This window comes from Talpa occidentalis, unplaced genomic scaffold (assembly GCF_014898055.3).
Source record: "Talpa occidentalis isolate TD23 unplaced genomic scaffold, MPIMG_talOcc4v2.1 talOcc4.8, whole genome shotgun sequence".
In the NCBI taxonomy this organism is placed as follows: domain Eukaryota; kingdom Metazoa; phylum Chordata; class Mammalia; order Eulipotyphla; family Talpidae; genus Talpa; species Talpa occidentalis.
Window position 1 is genome coordinate 7075017 of NW_023605194.1, and position 25399 is coordinate 7100415.

The window sequence follows — 25399 nt, forward strand, 5'->3', positions numbered from 1 at the left end:
ATACATATAGTATTGACTATCAAAGCAAAATAATACATGAAATTAAAGTCATAGAAGGCATCTTTATAAGCCTACAATCACTAATTTTAATGTATGTAATGAATATATGTAATGGAATGACTACTTTGCATTCAATTGTTCTTTCAAGCTTGATTTATGTTCCTTTCATTAAAAACCTATGAAATATAAAATAAGATAAAATCTAGAGCCTTTTATCCTCAGAAGTTGGCCTAATATTTTCTGAAATGTTTTTGATTCACATTATTGAAGATCTTAATTTTAGATTTCAATCTAAAAGTATACAATCTGATAAATTTAGATCCTGCCATTCATTGATATTTTGAAGAAGCTCTTGAAACTTGATGGTTTTGGTTAAAAAAAAAAAAAGTTGGGCCTCCCCTGGTGGCGCGGCAGTTGAGTGCTGGGCTGTGAAGCTGCCCACAGACTCTGCAGCACTGGTTCGATCCCCGGCCGCCGGGAGAGGGTCCCACACGGCGCGCAGACCTCTCCTGCCGCCCACTGCTCCCCTCAGCAGTGTACCTCGTCGGTCTGCCTGTTCTGTTCCCCGCTCTGGCTCTGGTGAATTCTCTCACCCTCCTGCGCTTCTGACTGTACCCAGTGCTTGTATAAATAAATAAATCTTAAAAAAAAACAAAAACAAAAACAAAAACAAAACATGTTAAGCTTTAGTTGACCTATTTTATGAAAGGCCAGGACCTTTTTACCAACTAATCAAAATAACTAGCATCACTGCACCTCTTGCTGCATTCAGTTATGTGTGCTAATACAAAAAAATCTAGATGCTGGATGGTGGTAAGGGGAAACCCACATAGCTGGCTACAAATGGTTTTCAATTTGTTTTTTTAATTGAATATTACATTAAAATATTTCTCTTCATTACTGAGTTTTTTTAGTGCCTCTTCAATTTTGGTCCAAGGCAAGTGCCTCAGTCCCAGTTCTTTATCTGAAGACTGCCGTGCAGAATGCACCCATGGCCTCAGACTTACAGACAACTGCTAGTGTTAACTACAACTTACCAACATGAGAAATGTAAGCATAGAGGTAACCAAGACAACATTTCAACTCACCTGGGGTCACAGTCAATGAGGGCCCAGCCCCCATGGAACTTTTCATTATCAGGCAGCAGTAACTTCATATAACTTTGTAAGAGCTGACTTATTAGTTCTTGGTGGCTTCTTTGATTTTCCTTATGCAAAGCTTCATGCTCTTTCTCCTTGGTAAATATGGAATAAAGATCTTCTGTCACTGGAATGCCTTGCATCAAATCTAGAGTAGAAAGTGTTAATATCTATCATCATCTTAGTTACTAATACACTTTAAGAAAAGGGGGGAACGTAAAACCATAAAACTCACATGAAAACACAGGCATAAATCTTTGCGATATTAGTGAGGTCAAAATCACAAGCAACAAAAGAAAAAAGTAGACAAACTGGACATTATCAAAATTATAAAAAAAATTTGTGTTTCAAAGGACAATGCCTTGAACGTGAAAAGACAACCCACAGAACGGGAGAGTTCATATTCTTCTACAGAATATATAGTCTATAGAACTGACAGAATATACTCTTCTGCAGAATATATTGGATATAAGTCCCTACTTGATAAGGTTTCACAAAAAATTCAGTAATCCACAGTCAAATAACCAATTTTAAAATGGAGTAAAAGACCTAAATAGGCTAACTTCTTTCTGGTATGGTGGGTAGCTCAAGCCTTAGTAAGTCATTATAATCCCTTTCCCTCTAGTTGTTTGGGACAAGACTGGAGGCAGCTTCTGGGAAAAGAGGCCCTGCAAGAGAAGCAATACATCCAGGCTGCTGCTGGCCCTTTTTTGCTCAACCTTCAAGAGACCCAGCCAGCTTCAAGATTAGGATGAGCTGATATGATCTTGAATTGAGAGGACAGAACCTAGAACTCAATTACATAGCTGAGTTGGCAGATCAACCAGTAGGAGAAAGGTATCTATTTTTTCTCAAATAAACTGCTAAAGCCTAAATTCCAGTTATCATGCACCCTGCCCATGGCAAATGAACTAAACTTCTTTACACCAGTCTTCTCAGATACTAACGAACTGGTGTCTAGGTGCCAGTATTTCATGAGTGAAACAGTACATGATTACTAGTTTAAAAATAGGACTTAAAAAATATTCAGAGAGACCATTAAGACAAACTCTTACATTTAGTTTAATCAGAAACACTCAACATTTACTTCAATCCTGTAAGGTAATACTTTCCTGAAAATTAAATTAAAATTCATGCTAAGGCTAAGGTCAGAGTCAGGTCATGACTCTGACCCAAGCATTCAAATAAAGAAACATGTTAAGGCATGAATTTCACTGGACAATGTAGACTCCATTTCCTCTTCATCATAATGCCAAGAATTTATGGCCTATTAAGTCATGGTTCCAGGAAAGGTATATTACTCTAAGACTTGAGTGATAGAAAAACAGAATGTAGAGTTTTCAGCTAATAAGGTTTTAGTCACCCTAATCTATACTCTAGGTGCCTCAACCTACCTTCTGTTACATGAGTAGCAAACTGACAAGTGCATGTGGAAATCTGTGGTTTCTTTTCTTGCTCCAGTCTACAATAGTTGTCAAATTTTAATCTTGTGAAAATGTGAGTTTGACTTATTGGGTAAGATGTTCAGAATAAACACACTATAGTATAAAACATATAGTATAAATGTATAAAACATATAGTATTATAGTATAAAACATATAAACTATGTTAATAACATTGGTTTCTATAAAATGTTAGTCACAGAAAGAATAACACATTTAAAGAAAGTCATTTATGTTCCTTACCTATAACAGCTTGCCTATAAGCATCCTTAAATCTATTCAGGTAATACCTATTTGCCGAGTTAACACCATCTTTCATAACGCCTGCTAACTTCCTTTCTCCTGTCCTTGTAAAGTCACCCTGTCAAGTAAAAAAGTCATTTTGACAATTCAAACACGAGCATTCCCAAGTCAATGTAGACTTTCAATTCAAGACTGGAATTCTGCTTTCATAATTTCCAAGTAATATAGTTAAAATATCTACTAGGGGTTGACTCTGACCCAAGCATTCAAATAAAGAAACATGCTATTTGTGGCATCAAGTCTTCACAGTTTAATGATCCTTTAAAGTAAAGCCATTCTTGGCAATCATAGAATTTCTAGAACTTACAGGCCAAAAACTATAATATAACAAACAAAACAGCCACAAGATTTTTCAAGCCATAAACTGGTATTCAAAACCCACAAATTGGGCCTCCCCTGGTGGCGCAGCGGTTCAGCGCTGGGCTGCAAAGCTGCCCGCAGCCTCCAGCTCTGGTTCAATCCCCGGCCACTGGGGAGGGTCCCACATGGTGCGCAGACCTCTCCTGCTGCCCGCTGCTTCCCTCAGCAGTGTATTTCATCAGTCTGCCTGTTCTGTTCCCCGCTCTGGCTCTGGTGAATTCTCTCACCCTCCCGCGCTTCTGACTGTACCCAGTGCTTGTATAAATAAATAAATCTTAAAAAAAAAAAAAAAACAACCACAAATTTCTGATGTGGGAAAATGTGAATAGGTCCTCTGAGATCTCAACAATGGGATTTCACCAAGGCATGTGGATATGCTTCATGTACCCAGAGACAGCAGTGGTTTCCATTTCTCACTTCACATGATCCCAGATTTAAATTGTTTTTTTTTTTTCCCTTAGTTTTCACAAAAGTGTCAGTAAAAGTCCTTAGAGAGATAGTGATTTAAAGCATAGTTCTTTTTTTTCCCCCATCCCAACTCCACTATTTCTATCCAAGAAAAATCTCAGCAACGGTCTTTTCCCAAAAAACAATTCAGGAAGCACATGCTGTAAATTAGGTCATTCACAGAAATTATTAATATAGCAACAAGACTATTACAGGAAAGAGACACATGATTGCTGAGTCCAAAGAAGTTTAGTATCAGAAGTAATGAGAAGTATTTCTGTTTCCTCCCAGCTTTATGGAGATATAATGGACAAGAAGCACTAAGTTAAAAGTGTACATATGATTTGATATATATATAGTGAAATGATATTTAGTTAACACATCCATCGCCTCACATAATTCCCTTTATTGTGTATATATGAACATTTAATATCTACTCTCAGCAAATTTCAACTTTACAATATGGTATTGTAAACTATAGTCACCATGCTATATATTATGTCTCCAGAATTAATTCATTTTATAACTGAAAACTTATACTCACTGACCAACCCTTCCCCATTTTCCCCATCTCTGTTTCAATGAGTTTGACGCTTTTAGATTCCACATGCAAGTGAGATACAGTATTTGCCTTTCTCCACCTAGCATATTTCACTTACACATCCATGCTATTGCAAATGGCAGGATTTCCTTTTCTTTTTCTGCTGAGTAATATTCCATCACACACACACACACACACACACACCCCATTTTCTTTAGCCATTGTGTCCTTAAACTTAAGGACATAGACCTACCAACTGTAGTTCACTTACCTTTCTCTCGAAAACAAAGTTGGTTTTAAACCACATTCTATGTACTAGAGGACGACCTATACAAGCTCGTCCTTACCTTCAGAGCAGCTGTCCCAGCGTACTGTCTGCTGATGGAGTCACCATTGTTAGCCCACATTATCTGATAGATCCGATTGCATTTCACTGGTAATGGCTGCTCTGGGGGCATCACACCTAATTTCTTCAGCTAAAATCAACACATTAGTGGGTAACTACATTTAAATCAGGAAATGATAGCATAAGACATATGTTACAGAGAAAGGAACAAGTTTATAAACAATTTAGGGTCCTTAAATAAAAGAAACAGTGTTTTCACACTTTCTCAAAATAAAGTACCATATAAGAGACTTTATGAATTGCTACAGTTCAACAGAATGAAATATTTATACCATTGTGTTATACTTTTCAATACGTAAGCTCATATTTGTCTATTTTAAATTTGCACATGAAGTAAAAATATAAAAAAAAAAAACCACAGAAACAACAATAGTGGCAGAGCAATCAATGCCCAATAAATGTTACCTCTGTGCCAAGACTAGGGTTCTAAGGGATTTTTTTTTACATTATTTCATTTACATCTCACAATAACCCTTTGCTATCAATACTCTTATCACCCTCATTTCGAAAATGAAGAGTCAAAAGTTTAGAGAGACTGATTCTTTACATGGATTCAACAGCTAGTATGTGACAGAGCCTGGGCTTGAACTCAAAAGTCTGGATGCTTACATGCTACATTAGAAGGAAAAGACTCACATCCTCAAATGTTCATAAAAATAAAATGATGCTAGCAATTTCCATCAGGTGCAGGTGGAAGGGTCTAAAAGGGGGCACTGAGGTTAACAGTGGACATAACAGATATAATAACTGCAGAAAGCAGAGGCCATAACAAGGGCTGGGGCACAAAGGAAAGAAACTGAGTCTGTTGTGCCAATGGAACCAACAGTCCAGAGAAGGGGTTGCTGACAGGTGACAGAGCTTGGCCTGCCCCATCTCTCCAGCACTATGGTCTTCCTTTAGTGCCCCTATTAGCAGAGACTGACATGGGCAGGTGCAAGCCAACTGTGGTTCCCAATACAGAGGCAGGATTTGGAGCGGACAGAAAAAAACAGGTAAATAACCACACAGTGCCACTCAATACAGTTTAAAATGTTGGGTCTCATGGTTTAAAGAGTATTTAAGAAAATGCCATTTGAGTCAACTTATTTCTAGTGAAGTTTGTGCTTCCTAGGTTGTAAGGCAACAAAATGGTTGCACGCTGTAAATGTTCTACCTGCCTAAGACTTTAGTTTTTGTTTACATGTGAAAAAAAATTTTTTTTAATGAATATTTACTGTCCAACAGATTAGACGAATTACCTGCTGCTCCATGACCACTCGGGCGATAGCGGCTTGGACCACGTTGGTGCGGTCCAGGCAGTCCATGCAGTTCACGCGGAAAATCCCTTCCTGTTTACATATTACCCCAGCCTGATCAACCCTTTTCAAAAACAATATGAGATTATTTTACGATATAAGTACTCTAAGATGTTTCTGAGAAAATTCTTTAAAGTATAACAATAACAACAGCATCAATTATGAATTTGCTTGAATATTATTATGTGGCAGGCATTAGTGAGGCCTTTTTAGCCAGTTAACTTCTACAATTACTTGTTAAGAAAGACATAATCTCCATTTTGGGGGAAAAAAACCCACCAAAGGGCAGAAAGAGTGATCTGTGCTAAGTACAGAGGGCAAGGACTAGGCAGATATCACACATCCCAGGTTATGCTTTGCTGTACATTAAAAATTACCCTGCCCCTCCTTGTGACTCCATGAAGAAATGCATCTGAATGAGCTAGAACAGAGTCACTTTACTAACCAGTGAGGAATCATCTTCTTTCTCTGATAATCTTGAAATGAAATGTCTGAAAGCTTAAAGACCTCTAAGCCCTCCTTCCATGTTAAGGGTGATGAGGCAGAGAAGAAAGAGGAAATATAGACTGTGGAGCATTAGAAGGAATTAAAGAATAGTCACAGAGCATTTCACTGTTTTGCCCCAACATCTGACACCTTTTCCCTGTTCAAAGTTAACATTGTCAACAACTAACATTCTCTTGAAAAGGAGAATAGGAAATGTTCCCAACAGGAAAATTCTTTCTCTGCTTGCTGCGATTATTTGAACACTTTGTGGTACTTGACAAAAACATCTGATTTCACATACAAAATACCTACCAACACCACTTCATGTCAAGAATAATGTCATAAATGGCATCTGTCAGTGTTTGAACATTCTCGAACTTCATTCCTCGGCTAAAATACATGCCAAAAAAAGAGAAAATATCTTTAATGAGATATTAATAGACTAAATATTTACACTAAATATCTTTAGTTTAAACTTAAGATATATTTAAGCCATTTAGAAAAATGTCTTACAATGATTACTATAAGTACATGACGTTAATACCACTATAAATTATATTGGCAATTATAAAAATGTTTTAATTAATCTGCACTGTAAAAGAAAATATACTTAAGAATACATTGAAACATAACACAGGTTTCTCAGAAGCTTCTTTCCTCACCAAATTTTCAATACTTGGGTAAACTAATCCAGGTTTAAGAGCCAGGATTATGACAAAAGAACCTTACTTTCAGAATGCACACGATACCTAAACAATTCACTGAATGTTTTTTCCAGAACAAACATTAGTGAAGTTTATCCACAGGGAAAGAAGTACTACTAGTAAAGCATGAAGATGAACCAGCAGGATATTTTAAGTAAGGCGACTCTTATTTCTGCCAGTCTCAAACTCAAGCAGGAAAGAAGAGCTCCAAAGTTCTTTTATAACTGATCAATAAAAGGAAAAGCAGAACTCTACCAGGTATTTGGAACAGAAAGATTGTGACTATTTCAAGAAAAAGAATGTAACTTTCTAGCCAAAATAAAATCCATATGAATATTAAAAGTATGTAAACAAATGATGCTCCTTCCCTTTCTAATAATTAGAAGAAAATTTTCTTCCCAATAAAGAGAAACTTAGGTTCCTGTAGCAGCTTCTAGTGCAAACACTGGAACTGATCAAATCTCCTTCAGGAAGCCATCTTACCAGTGCTCGTGGAAGTCAAATGAAACATAAGTAAGTTGTGGGTTGTTAAAGAGCAACACTTGCTTCAGATAAGCATCGCCAATAATTTTCTCTCTTCCTGCCTGGTCTACCAAGTTAATAATAACCTAGGAGAGCAAAGAAAAAGAAATAATTCAGTTAGTCAGATGTTAGAATTATGTGATTTTTAATGATTTGTCTGGAATTATGTTCTAGAAATATTTAGTCATACTGGGGCATTAATCCACTCAAGCATTGGTTTTCCCCCCTTTAAATTAGATTTTTCTTTGTTATATATAGGTTTATGAGACTTATTTATATCAATGGCATTAAAGCTTTTTAATAAACTATACATGTGTAATAACTAATTAGAATTGTATAGATGTCAATTCTCCCCAGATTAATCTATAAACTCAATAACACAAGTCAAAAGGCAACCAGTATCTTTCTATGGACTTGACAAATTAATTCTAAGTCCATCTGGAAGAATTAATTTGAGAAAATTTTTGAAAATGAAGAGTAAAGGAGAATATAATCTATAGCAATTGAAATGTGGTATCAATGTAGGACTATATGAATGACTCAGTAGAACAGGACAGGTGGCCTAGAGACAGACCTGTATATCCTGAGGGACTTATCATAGGATAATACTCTTAATTCTGGGGCATCTACAGACTATTCTATAAGTGCCATAGAGATAACTATATATGCAAAGGGAAAAGTTACTATAGCTTCTTACATCTTATTACATACAAAATAAATTCTAGATGCATTAATGATCTAAATAATTTTTCTTTATGTTATAAAAATGCTAGAAGAAAATTGGGCTGATATTTCTACTTTTGTAGGATGGTAGCTAACTCTCTAAGGATAACATAAAAAAACAAAACAGAGGCATAAAGAAGAAGATGGACAGATATGACAATATGAAAATGTAAAAGCTCTGTATAACCAAAGGTAAAAATCAAAACAACAATAGATTACCTAGGGGAATAGACCCGTAACATAAAAACCAATAAAATAGTATAGTATTATTGGTTTTGTATTATGTTATAAAATATTGATCTTATACTATAAAGATGCTATAAATTCAGGAAGAGAAAAATGGGTCAAGGATACATAGGAAATTCCCAAGAGAAAATATGTCAATAGACATGAGTCTGTAACTTTGTTAAATAAAGAAATTTAAGTTTTAAACAAAACTAGCTTTTACACGTACATAGACAAACATTGAATAAATTTAGTGTAGGCAGCGTTGATGGTTGTGTGTGGAAGAGGGCTCTGGCTCTGGCTATTGCTGAATGTAAATTGGTGTGAGCTTTTTGGGAGAAACAGAGTTAGGTACCAACTTTAAATACATATACTATTGGAGCCATCCATTTCAATTGTACAAATTTATTCTATAAAACACAAGAGCCCCCAAAGAAGGATGCTTTCTGAGCATTTTTATAATAGTACAAATGATATTCTAGCTGTGACAGCTTCAGAGCAGTCCCATTACCAAGCATCACCTTGCAGAGGTGGGGGCAGGGAGTCTACATCCTGCAGTGTTCCTGTTCCAGCTCTGGCATCTCAGTATTTTGATAAGGACCTTTTTTTTTTTTTTTTTAAACCAACTTATTGCTTGAAATAACATAACCTGCCTGTTTGCTGTTTCAAGGCTGTGATATATTTTCCCAGTGGTTTGGTAAGATTTCACAACACCTGAAGGGGGAGATTCTACACCTCTAAAACATAATCAGTGTTATAAACCAATGTCACCTCAATAAAAAAATAATGTTTCACTCCTCCAACTCCAAGTATCCTAAAGGCCTGCCAAGGGAGAAATGGTTAAAGACTCACTATGAGATATGAAGTAAGAACAATTACAGAAAAATGTATATGGTGTGACCTGCTGCTGACATAAATTTGTAATGGTGTATAAAATCTCTGACTTAAATCTCAAAACAAGAGGTCTGGAGTTTGCATGGTTCCAGAACTGCTTAATGATAGTTACAAATGCCCTTTTTTTCCTATTTTTTTGCTCCGCCATCCTCGGCGAATGTCAGTCCTCTGGTTAGTTCATTTACTTGACAACTGCAGCAGTACCTCATCAAATGCAGACACAACCACGGGAGACTGCTGGTGCCTGCATCTCTTTTTATTAGAGCAGGAGACTCTTTCCCAGAGGCCTCCCAGCTGACTACTCCTCACATCATACCTCACTGGCTGATTTGCCAATGATCATGCACAGGCCGTGCCTAAACCAATCACTGGCAAGAACAACAGTGGTGCCACCAGGTCTGAGTCAGACCACCGTGGGCCCACCTCCTGTAGAGCAGTCACCTAGGGGACTAGAGCAGAAAAACAAGCACTGCTGGGCTACTGTTAGAAACGAGGAAATACCTGTTCAATACATACACCTATAAAGTTGATGCGTACAAACAGGTCTTAAAGTCAACAGGGAGCAAGGATGAGAGTGGTGAAGTTATATTTGCTCTGCTTCCTTTACATACCTCGGTATTGCTTCAATTTTTACAGTGATTAGGTTTTACACTTACTTTGATTTCTTCTCTATAATGTTCTTTATAATTATACATATTACTAATACATGAATTTATTCATATTAAAAAAGTCAAACAGGAATAAAGGTTAAAGCCTCTGACCACGCACAGGCATCTTTGGAGGTAACCCCCCATTACATATTAGGTGTGGACCTTGTGTTTCAGTCCACCTAAATGCATTCCTGTATAAATGTGCCAGATATGTATGTGTGAGAACATATATAGATGGCAGAGAAATACATGTAAATGGCTATTTTATAGGACTTTTAAATGGTAATATACCATCTAGAGTTAGGCTGTTTCTTTTCTAACCTGTGATTTTAAGATCTCTTCATGTTAGCACACACAGATTTGCCTCATCATTTTTAAGCATTTGCATTTATCATTTTATCTGTGCATATTTTACCCACTGACCTGATGAACAGGTTACTTTCATGCCACAACAAATGTTCTTATACATGCCTACTTGATTGAACACATTTTCTCTAAGGTAGATTAAAAAATTTTTTGTATTAGAGTGCCAGTTACTCCACATGTTTAACAAAACTTAGGACTCCCCCCTCCTTTTCAAACTGTAGCAATTCTGGTGAGTGGTGGTGGTTAGTTTGCATTTTCCAGATGGTGAATGAGGTACAGCACCTTTTCATATGATTATTGGACTTCTGGATAACATTTTTCACATAGAGTGTGCTTGTTGCTCAGTTTCTGGGTTCTTTCTCTTTTAAAAAAATTTTTTTATTTTATTTATTTATACATACAAGAGCTGGGAGGGTGTGTGGTATGTGAGAAGATTTACCAGAGACAGAGTGGGGAGCAGAACAGGAGGATCTACTGAAATACACTGCTGAGGGGAGCAGCAGGCAAGACAGGAGAGGTCTGCTGCACCATGTGGGTCAGCTCCCTGGCCGGGGATCGAACTCGTGCTGCAGTGACTGCAGATAGCTTCATAGTGCTTAACCCCTTGCGCCACCAGGGAGGCGCTGGGTTCCTTCTCTTTATGAATTTTTAGTTTTTTTAAAAGATTTATTTATTTATACAAGAACTGGGGTACAGGTCAGAGGTGCAGGAGGGCGAGATAACTCACCAGTGAGAGTGGGGAGCAGAACAGGCAGACAGACCAAAGACACTGTTGAGGGAAGCAGTGGGCGAGGCAGGAGAAAACTGCCGCACTATGTGGGTTTCTCCCTGACCAGCCGGGAAACAAACCTGTGCTGCAGAGGCTGTGGACAGTTTCACAGTGCTGCGCTCAACCTGCTGCACCACCAGGGAGGCCCTCTTTATGAATTTTTAAAGTTTAAAAAACACCTGACATATGAGGCTTTTCTCATGTATCTGTACTGAAAAAACTTAAATATCTTCTTCCCCTTTGTGAATTGCCTTTTCATCCTTTTAATGCAGTCTTTAATGAATAGAAGTTCTTTACCTTAATAAAGTGAAATCTGTCAAAATTTTCATTATGGGCGGTGCTTTATTAATCCTATTTTAATAAAGTTTTAAGAAATATTTACATTTATACTATTTTAATATTTTAAATACCTATGATTTAATAGTTTCAATAAATAATGAGTTAATAATAGTCAAACTTATAATTTTTTTTTTTTTTAAAGAATCTTTATTATATTTTTTTTTTTTGTGGAACCCTCGCCGGTGGCCGGGGATTGAACCGGCGCTACAGAGGCTGTGGGCAGCCTCACAACCCAGCACTCAACTGCTGCGCCACCAGGGGAGGCCCAAACTTATAAATTTTTATATTATGACTAGTGTTTAAGTCCTGTTACAGACCCAAGGTCAAAAATGTTCTGTATTTTCCTTTAAAAGATTAATTTTTCACATTCATATCTATCTGGATCTGATTTTTACATGATATATAGGCTAGATATAAGAAATCATATACACATATTTTATTCTGATTGAAAACACCATTCAAAATGGTTGAACCAACTTAGGTTGCTTTTACCAATATGTGATTTCTCATTTTCCCAAATACCTGCCTTTATTTCTTATTACCAGATTTCATAACTTCTTTCAATCTGAGGGTTTGCTTTTTATTTCCCTGATGGAACTTTCTTTGGAGTTGCACAAAACTTATACATTAATTTTGGAAGAACTGAAATATATTCAGTAATAAATCTTCTAGGAACATAGTATTTTCTCTCCATTTATTCATGTTTATTTTGTGTTCATCAGTGATTCTTTTTTCTACTCTGCACATGCACATTTATTAGATTTTAGGTTAATTTTTCCTATTTTATTTTTGTTGCTGCTAGAAAAATGCACCACATGGCATTGAGACTGATCACTGCTAATGAATAAGAGTTACTGTTACATTTTAATCTTGAATCTGAAATCTGGTCATCAATGTTATATAACAGTTTTCAAGTGATTTTAGTTTGTATGATCACATTCCAGTATATGCGTGCATGAATACATATGAAAGGGGAACAGATTAAAAAACATATTGAAAGATACACACAGAATTATCTTAGGAAGGTACAACTACAGGTGGTACTAAGAGAGGCCTTTCATTTGTTATTCTAGATACTTCTTAGACTGTTAATTATTGACTGTAGAATAACCTCCTATCCAAGAACAGTCTAAAGTAGCTGACTCAATGATAATTATTAACAAATATTAACAATACTCTTAGTTTATATGTGTTTTTTTAACTTCATTACAAATGCCATTTTGCTTAAGAACTGCACATTGTTATTTTCATGAAATTTAAAGAAACAGATACATAGTCATTTCTAAATATGTAGGAACACTTATTACTGCAGATCAAAGCCCACCTGTTTTTTGTAAATTTTCAGTTGTTCTTCGAAATGGGCACAGAAATAGGCAACAGTTTCCTTTTCACCTATAAAGAAGTGATACAAAATCTATTTTTTTTCTTCCCATGTTTAAGGCAGAAATTAGTGTCTATTTCATCTTTACTCTTAATTTACTGACAGCCCAAATGTAACTAAGAGAGTCTAAAAACAGTATTTTAAAATGAAATGCTAAGCCAAAAGCTGATTTTTTCCAATTAAATTGAAACATACTGAAAATGCAAATGAATTCAGACATTATTTACACACCCAGCCTACTTCTCAGAAAAGGTTTCATGTAGTTTATAAATAAAATAAAAATCCCTCTAAAACAAGGTAAGATATAAAAGGCTAGTTTTACTGAATGCCCACAAATATAAGTATTGAGAGAAAAATATTCTGCACACTTAATTTTTAAAATCAAACTCATTCAGCAGTCTAATTAGATTGACTTGACTAAGCTATTTCACTGCTAAAGATAAAATACTGAAAAAAATTAAATTGTCAATATTTAAAGCAAACCTTCCACAGTGAGACACTGATTAAAGGAATCTACTTTTTGCAGATGCCATGTTTTAAGATATTTCCTGTACCTACAAATACTGGATATATTTACCCGTTTCTGAAACTGAGCATTCAATAAAGTATTCGTCAAACAATTTAAAATCTATGAAACTACATCTTGCTTTATGGGGAATATTTTTATTGTTAAATATTTAAACTGTCAATAGCCATTATGATGCTTATCATTCTATCACTATTACATTTCACTGTGTGGGTTTTGAATGACGTTATCTGGCAAAGCAAATCCAAACCTCTGCAGTATCTAATATTTTTAAAAATATCCTCTCTGAAATCACTATTTGCAAGCCAAATAATTAACACACTTACTTTTGTCCAATCGAGGTCTCGGATTATATCGATACCCAACCTGGCTCCAAAAGACAGGCACAGAACCACGTGTTTGAATAAATGACAAGGTGTGATTATGAACATGAATTAACTGCTCAGTCTCCACATAATTTGCAACATTTCCATTTTTATCCACTCCTCTTCGTTTATAGCGCATTCCTAAAGGAAAATTAAAACAGAAAAAAACTTTTTTTAAAAACTTAGCCTGATTAGATAATGCTTCTTAACCAAATCTTAGTCTTTTAGGACAGCCTGGGAACCAAATATGCAACTGCCAGACAGACCAGCATGATCTTGCCCCAAATCATAATTGTATATATATCACTGAATTTTAAAAGATGAAGTTAATTCCACTGAAGTGGAAGAGATGGCTTTTCCCAAAAATGCCAGTACTCCAGGATTTTTCAGTGTGAGACAAGCTAATCAGTGGGAATGCCAGTATTTATAAATACCTCCCTGGTGACTTCCTTCTCTTCTCCAAATATATACCCTTTTTCTTTCCCCATTTACTAACTCTTTCCACTCACCTCTCCAAAAATTGGTTCCCAGTTACATCAAACTATTGAATCACTGAGCTCTCTAAGATCAACTGTGTTTCCAAGTCCATTCTTAACATTTCTACACAACTGCATATTTTCTGTTCCACCTGGATTTGGTTTGCACACCCTCAGAGGCCTCTACTCACCAGCTCTGTGCCTACTTCGGCGTGAAATGAGAGCCACAAGAAATCGTGGGTGAATGTCATCTACACAAGTGGAATCCTGAGGAGGGGTCTCTGGGCTGCTTTTCTCATCATCAGACGATTCATTATAATTAACCACCAATTCTTCAATCTGCACGAAACCTTGGATAATGGGGATAATCCAGAAGTCGACATCTGGTGTCTAAAAACAATACCGACATCATGTTGTTTCTATTCCAGACAGCATGGCTACTTTCTGATACTCAAACAGTAGCTAGCTAGCACACATTTGTCAGTTTATTAAAAGCAGAAATCTTCCACTGTCTAACCATATTTTCTGCTTTTTGGAGAGCACTAAGGAATGGAAGGGGGTGGAGGTATGGTTCATCCTTTTCTCATAGACATCACTCAGGAAGAGCTGTCTGAGACGGACCACTACATCCGAGCCAAGTTGCTGGGGTGCAAATCCATAAACTCACTTAGGCGAACCACTTAACCTTACCATGCACCACGTTCTTCTCCATGAAAAAAAAACTACCACCTCAAAAACACTGCTGTGAACAGTAAATGCGTAAAACATGTCTAGCATAGTGACTGTCATTTTATAGTAAGTGTTTAACAAATGCAGCTATTATGATTATTCCTGTCAGAGAGAAAAAAATAAAGTTTAAAGGTTGATTTTCAACTCCTAATTGTATTAAGCATTTAATAAATACAACTCTGATCAGTATTATGAAACGAAGAAGTCTACTGTTTTCCAAGTTTAGAAAAAAATTTGTTTCACAAGCCAAAATCCAAGAAGTGAATCTGACTCCTCTAAACAGCCTTGATAATTTTTTATTTTAAAGTCATCCAACATAATTGAGAGTACTAATTAGAGTTAGCTTTCTTCCTCTACGTCTTTTAGACTAAGAATACTAAAATTTCTCAACTGATTGTATGCAGGGACAATAAAAGTTTAAAAAAAAAAAAAAGATCCCCCAGAGAGTTGTGCTTCGTCCCTCTGTCTCTCCTTTCTCCATAACTGATCTCATTTTAACCTCAGCATCAATTTCTAGTTCACCTTTTCTTCCATAACCATATACTCCAGGCCCTACCTCACAGTTTCGTTTTGTTTTATGGAGGCTGTGGAAAGATGTTAGGAAGGTAGTTAGATTTGAAAATAGCGATGAGCCTATTTGTATTCATTGTTCTTATCACCATTCCCATTACTGTGTTTTTGTTCTAGCAATAAATGCAAAGGTCTTCACAGGAGCAGAGAATGTATGTGCAAAATGTCACCTTTATTATAAGTCATCAATTCTAAATGGCGATACAGTGTTTGACAAAGACTCTGCCAATGTCAGCACACAGGACACATATTCATTACAGACACCCTAATATCCCCATCACTGAGTTTTGGTGGACATAGTTTGATTAGAATCATAAAGAGGTGAGAACATTTTCACGCCTCATTCTCAAATAGAAGTTTATGATATCTAGTGGTAGATGCCACAAAATAAAGTCAAAATAATTTATAATGACTCCCACAAAGTGGGAGAAAGGAAGAAGAAAATTTTTAAATTTAAGAAAAAGACAATATGTGCCCCTATTTAGCTATTGGCCCACTTTGTATCCAATCCAGTAACTGGCACATAGCAGGCCTTCAGCAAATATTTGTTGACTGATTAAGTGAATTGTTGTCGGACAATCATAATTCTCCAACAGAGAAAAGGAAGTAATCATAAAATTGGAAGGAAACTCATGCAATAACATCACCTTAGTCCCTGCCTTCCCTGGTTCAACTGCTAGCAGTCCTGGGCTGTCCTTGCAGATCTGTCTATCCCAATTCCCAGATAAGCAAACAGCATAGGTAAATGACGGGGTATCATCACAAGGACAACTGGATTTCAACATTTCCAATGAGTAAACAAAGCACCTCTTTTTACAGGAACTCCGTGGATGTTAACTCCACAGTCTTAAATTTGCTACTATCCTATGGGAACCTACTAAACTGATTTAAGCCTGTGTCTATGCAGTAAAATCATGAACTGTCTTAAAATAATGCTTTGGTTTCCCTCGCTAAATGGTTCCCATTTCATTGGGAAAAACACTACTGCGAAATTTTTAATTTATTGCAATACAATTGAAGAATACTTGCTCCACAAATATTATGTACATTAGGATATTTTAGAAACAACTACTCACACCAATCTCAGTAAGATCTTGTATCATGTATTTATTCCAAAAAAATCGGTCATCGACCTGGAAAAGTTAGAGAATAAATAGTTCAGAAACATGTTGTTTCAATTTTCCTATAGCAGTCAAAGGGTCTGCAAGTTGTCCCCTCAGTGGGGGGGGCCCTGCTCCAAGCTGTGAGGAGTACCTTCTGCCAGAGGGGACGGGGGTCCCTCTCCCCAGCACTTTGCCTCTGCACCGAATTGGTCAGATCATAGGTCAAGCTATAATAAAAGGATTCCGAGTCCATGAACATCTTTAGCAACTCCTCAAGTAATCTTCTCTCCAACTTCTCTTTCTCTTTACTTTCTTTAACCTAGAAGAAATGAATCTATTACCACAGGAATTAAGTGTGAATCTTAATGTGGCTAATATTCAACTTCCTAGAGGAAAAGTAAAAATAATTCCCAAGAACATGCAGAGACAATGCTTTACTATGACAAGTAGTTTGAAAATAAGTTTACTGGGAGAAAAATTACCATACACTTTAAAACTAATGAAAGATAAATTCCAAGCCCCATGTCAAACACTTACTTTCTTTTTATTAGGAGCTGACACATTAGACTTAATATGTGTAAAAGTCTTCAGCAGAAATTTCGAGTCATCTGGAGATGGTATAATCTTCTCTGGTTTGTTAATTCCAAAATGATGTTTCTTACAGAGCTAAATAATTAGGAAGAGAAGGAGAATTGTTATTAATATCTGCTTGTTAAATGGTCAAGTAGAAATTCATGTGCTGTAGATAAAAGTAAACTTCAAGATTTAGTAATATGACCAAGGAGACATCAGAAAACACGTGTTAGCTGTGGTTGCAAGGATTACAAAACTACCGCAGAGGATAAGCAAATGATAGAGGACAGGAAATACTTAGGATCGAGAGGTAGGAAATTCAGATTAGGATGATAATTATAACAAACTCTTACCTACTACAACTGAAGTATAAAATGCATTGGTCAAGTTTTTTAATGCTTTGAAAATTGGCACATAAGATTAATAATATTGCAGAACACACATTTGGGTGATTTGGGGGCATTATTTGACAGCTATCTGTGCTAAATGTTCAAGCTCATGAATATGTTTTGGCTTGAGATGATATTAAGATCTGCTCTTTTGGAAATCTTAAAAGTTGGACATTTCAACAACTCTCTCTCCTTCTATCCTACACACACCAATGGAACCCAGCATTAGGGCTGCAGGAAACGTCTAACTGGCAAAGGTGAGGAAGAGAATGGGAACATGGAAGATAAAAGATGGGCTCAACGGTTCATAGAAAGTAAAAGATTCTACATACAATTTCACATGGCTCAATACACAAAGCAAACATTCTGAAAGGGACACAAGAATTCTACAAGTCAAATGCAGACCAACTTTTTTTTCCCCCAGCACTCCAGTTTTGTTGCTACACCAGCTGACAGACTCCTGTGTTAAGAGCTAACAGTTACTAAATGCTTTATCATCAGCAGTGCCTTACTTACAAAAGAACTACTACTAGATGATACACAGGACAAAAAAAGAAACAATGAGTAGAACAAAAGCTAGTCATAGTTTATGATTTTTTTTTTAAGATTTATTTTTTATTTATACAATAGCTGAGGTATAGGCCAGAGGCGCAGGAGGATGAGAGGATTCACCAGAGACAGGGCGGGGAGCAGAACAGGCAGACAGACCGAAAGCACTCCTGAGGGGCGCCACGGGTGCAACAGGAGAGGTCTGCTGCGCCATGTGGAAATCTCCCTGGCCAGCCAGGAATCGAATCCATGCTGCAGAGGCTGCGGACAGCTTCACAGCACTGGGCTCAACCCGCTGCGCCACCAGGGAGGCCCCAGTTTATGAATTTTTTTGGAGCAGGGGAGACCAGTCCTGTTTGATCAGATGTGGAAGTTGAGACTAGACCAAGTTTTCAGATGCAATGGAATCTTCAACTGATTGTTGTTATGTACTTCTAGCCCAATTCTCTCCCAAATACATACCCCGGGGCAAGAGGAAGATATCATCAGTGTACTTGGATGCGCTGAAGGAATAACTATGTCTGACAAATGCATAATACCCTGTCATGAATATTTAATGACTCCAGTCTCTCTGAGTTCTTGCCCCCACTCTGACTGCTCCTTCTTTGACTTATTTGTTGGCATCACTTTTTGTCTCTAAAGACGATGGTGTACCCAAGATTCTAACCTTAGGTCTTTTTCCATTCTTCGTATTCTGTCTAGAAATTTCATTTTTTTTCCTCATTTTAACTATACTATATCCAACCCCACATTTCTTTTTTTTTTCCTTAAGATTTATTTATTTATGCATACAAGAGTCTGCAGCACCATGTGGGTTGCTCCCTGGCCAGGGATCGAACTCGTTCTGCAGAGATGCGAATAGCTTCATAGGTTGTCTCTTAACCCCTTGCACCACCAGGGAGACCCCAACCCCACATTTCTAACTCTGCTCTTCTGCTCTGAGCTCAAGTCCCCAAAATATAACCTCTCCCTCCTACTCCACACACTACTCCCTCAAATTCAGCATCCTCAAAACTGATCATATCTGTTTCCAAAATCTTGTCCCTTCTCTGATATGCCCTATGCCAGGTAATGGTGTTTCCATACACTGGATCACTTAAGAAACCATACCTTCCATTAATCCCTCTCCTAAAGGTTTCCTATTAACCCCACTGACATCCTGCTGATTGCTATGGGGTAAAATCAGACCCTTATCTTTTGCCCAAGCCAGTGTGTCTCATGGGAGGTGCTAGGGTTTAACAGGGAGGAGGATTCCTGATGCCTGATTATTGATTATTGCACTAAGTGCAGACAACTTAACAGCTTGCTTTCAAGAGCTAGAGAGTCACTCTCTGGAACCAGGCTTCAAGTTCTGAGCATGCCCTGGTCCTGTTTCCCATTAGCTACCCTTATTGGTCCCTTACTGACATGCTTGCTTTTGGATGCAGAACCCAGCAGGGCAATGGCCTCAGTTGGATCTACTGGTTCCATTCATGGTCCATGGAGACGCTTCTTCATTCTTAGTTTAGCAATGTCTTCTTTCTTTTTCTCTCTCACCCCCTCTTTCTTTCCTCTTTTGGGACTTGGGAGAGTTGATATAGGCCCCCAAATCCCTTAACTTCCTCATCAACAACTCTGAAGTCCAAAAACTAAAACCTGACAGTTTATTTTTTTTTAAGATTTATTTATTTATATATACAAGAATCAGGGAACACGCCAGATGAGCGGGAGGGTGAGAGGATTCACCAGAGACAGAGTGGGGAATAGAACAGGCAGACTGACAAAATACACTGCTGAGGGGAGCAGCAGGCAAGACAGGAGAGGTCTGCTGAGCCATGTGGGACCCTCACTGGCCAGCTGGGATCGAACCGGTGCTGCAGAGTCTGCGAACAGCTTCACAGCGCGGCGCTCAACCGCCTGCGCCACCAGGGGAGGCCCCTGACAGTTTATTTTTTAAAGCTTATTACAAACTCATTTAATGGCAAAGTATGCCCAGAACTGATATAAGACTAATGACAGTCATCACTTAACTCCCTTCGTATGAATACTTGATTCTTCCAGAAATATTAATGTGTTGTGTTATAGGGTAATGCCCCAGATCCACTCTAGAACCAAACAGGCAGGGCCCAAGAATTCCCTCTCATTCCATTCCCACCTCAAGCTAAGCAGCTCTGCTTTTATATGTCTTATAAAAACTCCACAGATTTTGCAACAAAGGTTCCACTACTACCACCACAGGATTAAATTATTTAAAGATAGTTTCCAGCTTGAAAATTGTATCATTCTGTTCTATTGAACCAAATGCTAATATTTTCTATTATATTTATATCAGGTCTCCACACAACTTCCTGAGACTTCACCTTACCTCCAGGTCAAGATCCTGAGGTTCCATTTCAGAGAGTGATAGCACAGCAATTTTGGTAACTTTACAGACCTCATGGTCACCTGGTAGTTTGCCCACCAATGCTTTCTGCCGAATTAAAATAAGCCACCAAGGAAGATCTGAAAGAGAAAAGTCTTATTAATATCTGGTAACTATTAAGTTACCTTGGCAAACTGAAAGTAAATAATGTAACAACGAAATGTACATTCAATATAACCCATTTAAAGCATACAACAAAGATGTAAAATGGTCTTTATGCACACAACAGGATGTTCAGTCTCATTCATAATTAGAGCAATTATAAATTAAAATGTTGTGGTGCCATTCTCACCCATCAGATTGGGGAGAATAATGTTATGAACAGATATTCACTGACCAGACTATGGGGAAACAGCTGCTGTGAACACAAACAGATACAGCTGTTCTGAAGAGAGATGTTTAGTGACATCTAACATGTATATATATATACTTACCTTTTAACTTAGCAATGCCACTCTTCTGAATTTACTCTGAAGATGTTTAACAACACCTTTTGTGTTTAACAACACAAAAGACTATATACTCAACTCTATTCATTGTAGCAGTTTTCAACTACAAAATACTGGAAACTTTACATTGTCAGACATAAGAAAATTGCTTGAATAAAGTATGACACATCCACACAATGGAGTATTATGCTACTGTAAAAAGGAGTCAGAGGGTTTCTATAAACTGATAAGGAATGGTTCCTGAATATACTGAGGGGATAAACTGGATATATTGTTAATATATATACTAAAGATACAATATTGTGATCTAGTAAGATACACTATTAACTCAAATCACTAGAGTATCTAGAGTGTGCTACCTTAAAGAAGGTATGAGAAATACACATATAGTCATGTGTCACGTAATGACGGGAGTCATGTGGCATTAGGCAATTTTGTTATTGTGTGAGTGTCAGAGTGTAATTACATAAAACCAAGATGATGTACTACATACCCAGGCGTGGTATAGTGTGTTGGAACCACCATTACGTATGTAGTCTGATATCGATACAAACGTTGTTAAGTGCCACATGATTGTATACTGTACATTTCATTTGTACAAAAGAAAGAGATAAATTAAAAATTAATGAGATTGGTCACCTACAGGAATAGGTGGGTGTAAACGGGATGAAAAGGCGGGGAGTAACGAGATGAAGGGGTGAAGAGCATACCCATTCTCTGAATACATCCTTCTGAATGGTCCTGACTGTGAGAACCATGGTAATCTCTCACATATCAAAAATAAATAGTTCAAGTCAACCAGAACATGCTGGATAACCAAAAAGAAACACAAACAGTAACCCAAGTCTGTTACAAATGGAAAGTGTAATCACAATGCAGGAGACAGGTAAGAAAATTTTAACCTGGATAACTTTGAAATACAGTATTTTGTAGATAAAGACAAAAAGAACTACAAACAATACTCTGGTTAGTGAATTTGTTTTTCATAGAGTATGGGTTAGCAATTCCAAAACTACTTTATAAGTACACCATGACTTGAGCAAATAAGCAGATATACTGAGGTGAACTGGGGAGGTGGGGTGGTCAAACACATCAAAGAATCTTTAGTAGATATAAGAAAGATGGCAAAGAAACACCCAGAGCCCCAATATTTACCTTTCCCATCCAAATTTCTACACACAAAAGATTTTTAATTAAATAAGGAACAGTCTATGAAAGAGAGCATACAAAAGCAATTTTTTCACTTATGGGGTTATACCATTTAAGAAAACACTACTTGACTAGAGCCAAAAAAAACCCAAAAAAAATAAAAAACCAAATTATCAGGAATTTTTAAATATTGGTATTATTTTTTTATTGAGGTAATGCCGGTTTACAGCATGATTTAGGAATATGGGTTCACTCCTCTTGAGATGTATGTTACCTGGAATTTCTTAATATTGAATAATAACATGATGGCTATATATTTCCTACATGAAAAAATATTTTTTAGAGTTATATAGTATTTTGATTTCTTTCATTTCTCCCCAGGTGTTAATTAACTCATTTTAGGGATAGCCCTTGGGAAATACGCCTTAAGTATTTCATAAATGCAGAAGTTAGTACGTGTTTCATAATTCTTTATAAAGTAGGGTAGAATTTACTCCAAAGTTTCAAGGCTTTTACAGGCTATTTCATTATTTATTATCATTACACATTAACCAACCCTGTGCTGAGAAGTATGTCAGCACCCAACACATAATAAGTATAATGCACATAATACAGAATAAACCGCTAGAATGGAACACATTTTGTTGAATGAAAAGAAATATTTACACAGGTGTCTTCACCTCACAGGAATAATTTCTCTTTTACACAGAACAATTCAGTGTGTTTGCAGAGAGAAGGTATGCTAATATTAGGAAGGCCTCTTCCAAATTTAGGTCTTCTTGTTGCTTAAATAAGAAGAAAATGCCTTCTATTTTCTTTGGGTTCATTTCATATTAATAACGTGACTTGTGATTTTAATAAATTACAGTGACGACACTGTGCCTAATCAAATATAGTAAGTGTCTTTCAAATAAACAATTTAACGGTGCAGTACTGAAACATAAAAATTTTAACTTTCAAACACAGAGGCTCTATTGCATATAGAAACTCACTTGGTAAACAAAAATGCATCATTTTTCCCCTGCAATAACACTGACAGTACCAATAGCGAAGTTCAACTTATATATGTATATACATTTTAAAATAAAATATGTCTATTTTTAGTTCAGTTAGTTACTCCTACAATAATAGGTGCTTCTTTAAAAGCAAACTGCACACTGAAAAGTTCAATATACTTATGGAGTTCTAATGAAGATTAAATCTGTAATTAAATATATCGGAAGTGATCTCAGACAACAGAGAAAGAATTTCGTAAGCAGTAATCCTCCCTTCTCAGGACTTTCAGGACGGAACCCAAACTCAAATTCTAGGTCTGTTACGTGCTTGCTGAGTGCTTTGCAACACAATAAAAACTGCCATAATTATTGGTTTTCTCATCTGTAGAATGGGGTTAAACTGCCTACTTTAGAGTAGCTATGAAGATTAGATAAAAATTTTCACAATTCATGTTATTATTACTAAGAGCTAATGTTTACCAGATAGCAAAACAAACTATAAAGCCAGGGAAATTAGGAATGGGAGAAATGAATACCAGAATAGAACAAAGAAGACCCACACAGACTCATGTAAACACGGGCATCTACTAAATGAGAGAGGGAAAGGATGGCGTGCCAGGAAATAGTGTTGAAATATATACTAAAGAATTTTCAGATAAATATGCTTTCTGAAATTTGCATTCAAATAATTCAGCAGCTGGGAGTGTGAGGATGATGGATAAAGATATTTTTATCGTTGACTTTCCAATCAGCTCTACAAATTGTATTAGGTTAATACATCTCAAGTGTTTTAAGCAAGTTTCCTATCTTACTATTTTCACTTTCACACATTGATTTAAAAAAAAAAAAAAAAACACTTAGACCAAATTCATAAGGAAATAGCTACCTGTTATAATCTAATGAAGCTGGTATGATGAAAATGTTCTACAATTAGCATGTGCTGATGGTTTGTACAACCCTCTGAATATACTAAAAATCACTGAACTGTATGTAAGTCTTAAGAGGGTAAATTTTATGTCAATTATGTCTCAATTATTTTATTTTTTTATTTTTTAAAGATTTATTTATTTATAGACGCACTAGGTACAGTCAGAAGCACAGGAGGGTGAGAGAATTCACCAGAGCCAGAGTGGGGAACAGAACAGGCAGAGTGACGAAGTACACTGCTGAGGGGAGCAGTGGGTGGCAGGAGAGGTCTGTGCACCATGTGGGACCCTCGCCAGCAGCCGGGGATTAAACCGGTGCTGCATAGGCTGCAGGCAGCTTTGCAGCCCAGCGCTCAACCACTGCACTACCAGGGGAGGCCCTGTCTCAATTAAAAAAAAAAAAAAAAAAAAAAAAAAAGCTCCTACAGAACTAAAGAGCTCGTTAGAAATCTAAAACATGCATTTTCGACAAAAAAGAGAGATTAAAGTAGGATCCTCTATTATTTCTTGAAACATAACATATTGAAAAAAATGTAGCTATTTGGAGTAATGTTCAAAGAATAGTTAAAAATTATCACAATGGAAAGAAAATGAAAATTTTGAGTTGAACACTGAGATATTTCCAGTGTTTTGAAAACATAACAAAACAAATAAAAAGCCTCAAAGAAACAAGAGAAACCTCTGTTCCTGTAATTATTTTGTCTTAGGTGAAACAAAACAAAACGACCAAAGATGGAAAGCTGGAAAGTCTGGCAAGAATGAGCAAATTGTAGTTACAGGATTAAATGACTCAAATATTTATTTTATAGTTTGAACTTTAAGAGAAATGTAAAAGTATCAGTGTCACTATTGTTTAGCGATCCCAGTATCTCCCAGGCATAATTTGGTGATAAAAATTTTAAAAGCACCAGTGCAGGATATTGTATTAATTTATACCACCCAACATGAAAAGAAATTTTGCCCAGTTAAAGCTGCCACAGTAAGATCTGGATATGAAGATCCATTACATTAAACTTAACCAAGAGTCAATGGTCAGTAACTCAGTTTAGCCCGGCCCTTTGGCATAATGATATTTTTTCCAATTTTTAGAACATATTACAATAAAAAAAGAACACATTTTGTAAAACTGGCTCCTTCAGAAAGAGACAGGAAATCTGACTTCCCAACAAGATAAGAACTCTGATAAGGAAGTGATTATCTTGAGAAG

The 25399-nt window shown here is 36.6% G+C and overlaps 1 protein-coding gene across 3 annotated transcripts in view; it reads right to left on the bottom strand.

The window, feature by feature from the left end:
* INPP5F (inositol polyphosphate-5-phosphatase F) overlaps positions 1-25399 on the bottom strand; it is a 66012-nt gene that overhangs the window by 11475 nt on the left and 29138 nt on the right. For all 3 annotated transcript variants that reach the window (XM_037497652.2, XM_037497654.2, XM_037497653.2), the window contains exons 3-15: positions 20617-20753; positions 17299-17427; positions 16913-17080; positions 16735-16791; positions 14551-14749; positions 13845-14024; positions 12936-13003; positions 7607-7731; positions 6732-6809; positions 5877-5997; positions 4580-4708; positions 2825-2942; positions 1089-1287 (exon numbers count right to left, since the gene is read on the bottom strand). In XM_037497652.2, the coding sequence (XP_037353549.1) occupies positions 1089-1287; positions 2825-2942; positions 4580-4708; positions 5877-5997; positions 6732-6809; positions 7607-7731; positions 12936-13003; positions 13845-14024; positions 14551-14749; positions 16735-16791; positions 16913-17080; positions 17299-17427; positions 20617-20753 (1708 nt within the window). The remainder of the gene's footprint in view (positions 1-1088; positions 1288-2824; positions 2943-4579; positions 4709-5876; positions 5998-6731; positions 6810-7606; positions 7732-12935; positions 13004-13844; positions 14025-14550; positions 14750-16734; positions 16792-16912; positions 17081-17298; positions 17428-20616; positions 20754-25399) is intronic.